This window comes from Cynara cardunculus, assembly GCF_001531365.2.
Source record: "Cynara cardunculus var. scolymus isolate 2C chromosome LG 4, CcrdV1, whole genome shotgun sequence".
NCBI lineage: Eukaryota > Viridiplantae > Streptophyta > Magnoliopsida > Asterales > Asteraceae > Cynara > Cynara cardunculus.
This window is the reverse complement of record NC_037531.1, coordinates 5,600,806-5,606,582: the sequence shown is the minus strand read 5'-3', so window position 1 is coordinate 5,606,582 and position 5,777 is coordinate 5,600,806. Positions and strand designations below refer to the sequence as shown.

The following is a 5,777-nucleotide window of genomic DNA, read 5'->3' as shown; positions in this document are numbered from 1 at the left end:
CGTATATTAATATATAAAATAATAATAAGAAGAATAAAAATATATTAATGATTTGATTAATTTTAATTGGATCACGTGGTTTGCACCCCATCAAAATATCCTATCAATTTATTTTTTATTATCCCTATAATGTATTAGTCTAGTCAAACTCAGAAACTTGAAAGTGATGATTTTCATGAATAAAAAGTTATACACTGGTCAACAAAACTTCTTACTTGGTAATAAACAAAAATTAAAGGTTTGTCATTAACTCCTAACTGAAATGCCCAAAATCATACAAGATTAGAAAATAATCTTCAAGATGAAGATCAAGAATATGGGTAGAGAGAATTTTCACCAATCTTCTTTGTATTTCTTGAGATAAAACATAACAGCACTAAATCTGATTAATTGCAGAACTAATTACAATTAAGAAGCTAATCCCTATTTATACTAAGGAAAACAATAAGGCCTAACTATTACAAAGCAATATAAAAGGAGAATTTGAATACAACATTAACGCACATACTTGAACCCAACATTCTCCCCCTTTGGATTCAAGTTCGAACTCTTGTAAATCTTGTCTTTCTGAGTCCGAGTAGTTTATCCAGCCTCCTCAGTGCATTCCGATATTGCAATTTTTCTTCAAGCAAATTCAAGGCATTTATCAGCAAGTACCTTTCCTTCGGACTCATCCTCTCCGACTCCGCAGCTTTATCATTATTAACTCTTCTCGTATCCAGCGCCCGTCTCACCATTCGAATAGCCCCATCAGAGAATTTTTTTAGTTCACTGAACCTCATGAATTTCTTTATCCGACCCTCAGCATCATATATCACCCCGAACTCTGGTTGTTCAAGAATCATGTAGAACGGATACGCTTCAATGTCTTCCAGCTCTTGATCAGGTCTCTTCAAATTAATAATTCTCTTACTATCTTCAAGTCCCATTTGGACATCAATAACCATAGAAACTTTGACATGACTACGCATAAACCTTTTGATCGTACTAAGAGCCACAAGAACTCCTTTATTTATGTTCGTCATATTCCGGATTCCATGGTATATATACTCCAGGTCTTCTAAGTACAAGTTTGAGAAGTCGGCTTCATTAAATCTCCAGACCTTACCATCTTGTCGTGTCACTATGAATACCGGATACCAGACTCTGAGAAGTCTTTGAGCATCAATTTGTTTCATTGACACAACTCAAAGTTTGATCCTAACTTGACTGATCGGGAGACGCTTGGCTTTGAGGAAGTGTTTATACTCCAAACGATAGTCTTTAGATTCCTTGTGGATACCAAGGATCTTATCAGCACTTAGAGCTTTTCGGTGCCGGAGGAAGATGCCAAAATAGATGTCTTCAAGATAAGGCTCTTTGATTCTAGCCCTGTCATAGCCTGGAAAGTTTGCCCGAATTGCAAATGGCACATAATTCTTCATAAAAATCTCAGTCGGATCAAATGGCTCTCTGGGAGTATTGGATGCACCAGCTTCAACTATAGTGGAAGGTTCTGGCAATGTCTGACGATCACCCTGAAATGGGAATATTGGGTCTTCATCATTGATTTCAGCTTCAAAGTCAAAATATAACCCAGATGATTCGTCAATATTATCTATATCTTCTCCGAAATCCTGTTCTCCACCCAGTTCTATAGCAAAGACATCGTTAAAACCAATATTGGCTGACAAGTCCAGTAGCAACCTTGTTCCTACCGTGGAGTCCGCAGGCTTTTCAACCATTGGCTCGATCGCTAGACTTGTCTCCAATACATCATCATCTTCCACAATTATTGCCTCAATAATTCTTTCCCTTGTAGATTCAGGGACAGAACCTTCAACATTAACATCTTGAGTAGCTGACTCTCTTTCAATACTAAGAGTGCGAGCAGACGACTCAGCCACCCTTTGTCTTTTCCTCTCCCCCTCATGATGATCAGGATCTTTCGGGTCATCATGCCTTCGTTTGAGTGAGGTGGCCTAAGCTCAGCAAGTCTTTTCTAGGATAGATACCCGTTCGAAAAGGGCATCAATTGAACTTTTAAGAACTTGGGTGTTTGATGTGATTAACTTACTAACTTTGGTAAAGCTAGAAGCAATCACATCCTGAAAGGCCAAAAACTCTAAGGCTCGAACTGTGGGGTTTTCATCAATTTGTTGTCTTAGAAGCCCAACCAAATCTGCATCTTCTGCATCAGGATTTTGAGATGAAATCAGTTTAGCGTATAACAAGGATTTAAGTTCGTCCACCGATTGCTCTTGTACCGTCGGAGGCTCAGGTACAGGCGGTGGTGATGGCGCAGATGGTTGTTCTTCTTCTACTTGCTCCTTCCTCTTCAATAGTCTTTTGAGACTAGCAATCTGAAGATCCATATTGTCTTGAACAGCCTTTAGGGCGTCGTCCAAATATTCCCTTGACACAAGGTTTGGTAAAATAACTCCTGGATCACTTAGATTACCAGTTGAAACAACAGTTGAGTAAATTGTTGTGCCTACGTTCAGTGTTGGTAAAGTGGTAGCACTGGTAGGACTTCCGACCGGTCCTTGTAGGAGGTCAAATGACACCACTCTGGTCATTCCGGCGAGTTCACTAAGAACCGCAATAGGAGCAACAGATGCTCGAGACTCTTGTGTACCTAAGTGTATCGGCTCTAGACTCGAGGTGCCCAAAATCAAAGTCGTAGGCTGGGGCAGCGGCCTACTTGTTTCAATATCTACATTCTCCAAGTGAGAAGTAGATAGCATATGTGCTAAGTCCCCGTGTTGAAATGAAACAACTGGTTGTTGAGAACCAGTTGATTGATCGGGTTGGGTGTGCAAGTGCATAGCTGGGCTAGTTATGTCTTCTTCAATACCAACATTCAACGGATGAATGTCAATAGCAGATGTGGGTGCCCGGCTATGTGTTTCAGCTAGGAAAGGAGCTTGGTCTTGATTTTGTGCTCCACTCTCACACTCACCATATTTTTCTGCTTCCCTTCCACTCAATCTCTCAGCATTTTCAACTTCAGCTCCCTCATCTTCTCCTTCTACTGGAATATCTGACAAGTCTTCCAGCATTCGATCATAGTCATCAGGTCTGGTTCCAAAATCATCAACATTAAATGACAGAGAATGCAGACTTGGACAAGTTTGTGGAGGTTCAAACTCTGAAAAAATCTCATCAATATTATCAACCACTGCTCCTATTTGAATAGTCTATGAAAGAATCGGTTGAGCAGGGTTGTCAGCATCATCATCATCATTGTCATTGTCATCACCCTGAGTTGCCTGATTGTCGGATATTGTATCTTCAGAACATGAAGAAGTCGAGGAAGTACTATCTGATGAAAATCTATGCTAATCAGAGGCTCCCCGCTCCTCGTTACCCCTCTCAGTTACATTTTCCCTCAACTCACAGCCATATTCAGGTAACCCGTGTTCCTGAACGCTCTCACCTACAGCTAAACCCTCTCTCACAGTTGAGGCATGGGGTGATCCCGGGGTAAGTTCAATCGGTTCTGGCTGAACTATAGGATCTATCACTCGTCTATAATCTATAACGCACTGAGCCCTCTAATCAGCGAAGGCAAATAACTCGGGTGGAATCTCCATGATTGAGTCCAGATCTTCAACTTCAGTATGTTGCCGAATTCTAATCAAGACAAACGTCGGCCCCATTTCACTATTAGCTCTGGCTGGGATGTTTTCGTTTGAGTTCATCATGGCTTTTATGAAAAGTTGCAGAAACCGTTGAAAAGGCATGAACTTTCTGGCTTTTGACGGAAATCTCTTAGCATTAACAAGCTCGACCAGTTCATTCCATATGATGAGGGCATAATCGTATTTGCACGTAAAGACGATCCCATGGAAGAACTTTAGGAATGAACTATTGCACGTATCGATTCCTACAGTTTTTTGACGTCAGGCATTTGTTGAGGATTGAGAATAGTAGATGCTAGATCGACGGTAGGAAACGCCATTTGAATTGAGACGGGTTAGTCAACTCTTGCGAGTATCCTAACCGTTTGATGTCACGACAGAGGTCATCATCTGTTACAAGCGTTTCAAAGCCTGTGGAGCTCGGTCCAGAAAGACGTAGTATTCTTCTAAGTCTTTTTAATGTCAATCGTCTGACATACTCGTCTACGCTTCCTTCGAAATAAAAAATTTCTCCGTCTTTGGCCAATGTTAGTGCATTCCAGAATGCTGTAAATATACCATTGGAACTGGTGTGTGGGCAGAAAGGGAATAGGCAATTGGGTGACCGCGCAGGATTTATGGGATTATTTGATACTCGGCAGGCATATCGAAGCTGAATGAATGGTTGTTTGGTTTCATTTCGAGATATTGGCATTGTGGGAATAAGGTTTCGTCGGGTATAGGTTGGTTTAATGGTTGAGGAGGGTTAGTTAAGTTGTCAGACCTGACAGAAGGAATGTGGGATTCCTCGTCAGACTGATGTTGAATATCCGTCATTTACCTGTAAAATATCTAAAATATTAGATCCCGAATTCATGAAACAAAGTGAATTACTCAAAATAAAAAAAATTAAAGGAAATAGAAAAAACTAAAAATATCAAGATATAAAAAAAAACTATTTTTTTAACAAAACTAAAAAATTTAACCAAAACTAAAAAAAAAAATTACTCAAAAGAAAATTTGAACTATAAAAGGAAAAAAATCTTAAAACAAATTTGACAAAAAAAATTCTAAAAAAAAAATATCAACCGGATTACTAATCCGGTCAACAAGAGAAACAAAAAAATCTAAGACAGACTTAAACCGGACAACATTATCAACCGGATTAAGGTTGATCGGAGTAAACTCCGGTCACCTTCTCCGGTGAATAATCCGGCCAAGACTCAAAAACACTAAATCGATCAACACAGCAAAATTCAACCTAAACTAATCCTAACAAAAAAATGGGACAAAACTTAACCCTAAAACCATTTTTATTAGAATTGATTATATAAGTTTTGACACATTTTAAGGTTCGATCGATTTACAGTCCAAAGAAATGTTCGATTCAGATTCAAAAAAAAATTATGAGATTCAATTAGTTACATATTATAACAGTCCAATAAGTCCAAGAGAATCATAGTTATAGGATTATTCATCAAGTTCCAAAACAAATGTAACCTTGAAAAAATGGATGAAGAAACAGAAAGATTAGATGAAGTTCTTGAATGTCTTGAGCGATTTAACAGAGATTAGGCGGAGACGACGATGAATAGGAACAAACGATTTATGGTAAATGTAAAAAATGAGAAGTAAAAATGAATCGAGTATATATAGTCAAAGTCAAAAACTGTTCAGATTCTAAACCGCTCAAAGCTTATCCGGATTAGGATTAATCGGACAAGAGGTGTCCGATTTAGAGAATATGAAATAACCAAGTGATAATTCGGACAATAAATCTCTCAAGGCATAGGCGATTTAGAAGAACACCGGTCAAGAGTCATCCGGTTTAAGAATAAATCGCTCAAAAGTCCATCGATTTAAGAATAAATTGCTCAATGAATAATTTAAATCGCTCAACAAATAAGTTAAATCGCTCAACAAACAAACGATTTAAACACTTAAAATGCATTAAGAACATAAGCGATTGAGCAATCCGCTCAAATATACCAAGCGGTTTAGAAATCCACTCAATCCCTTGTAAAACATATCTAACCTTATTTGGATAAGAGTTTATCATATAGCCTTTTGTCCGAATTAGTCTAAATCGGACACTACGTTGTCAGGATTTGCAATAAATCGGACAAGTGTTGTCCGGATTAGTCTAAATCGGTCAAACACTTATATTTTTAAACT

The 5,777-nt window shown here is 38.5% G+C and overlaps 1 protein-coding gene across 1 annotated transcript in view; it reads left to right on the top strand.

Moving 5' to 3' along the window:
- The window catches only part of LOC112510802 (histone H3.v1-like), a 29,986-nt gene extending 25,707 nt beyond the window's left edge, over positions 1–4,279 (top strand). The window contains exon 3 of the mRNA XM_025116150.1: positions 4,205–4,279. Coding sequence (XP_024971918.1) covers positions 4,205–4,279 — 75 coding nt within the window. The remainder of the gene's footprint in view (positions 1–4,204) is intronic.
- The last annotated feature ends 1,498 nt before the right edge of the window (positions 4,280–5,777 follow it).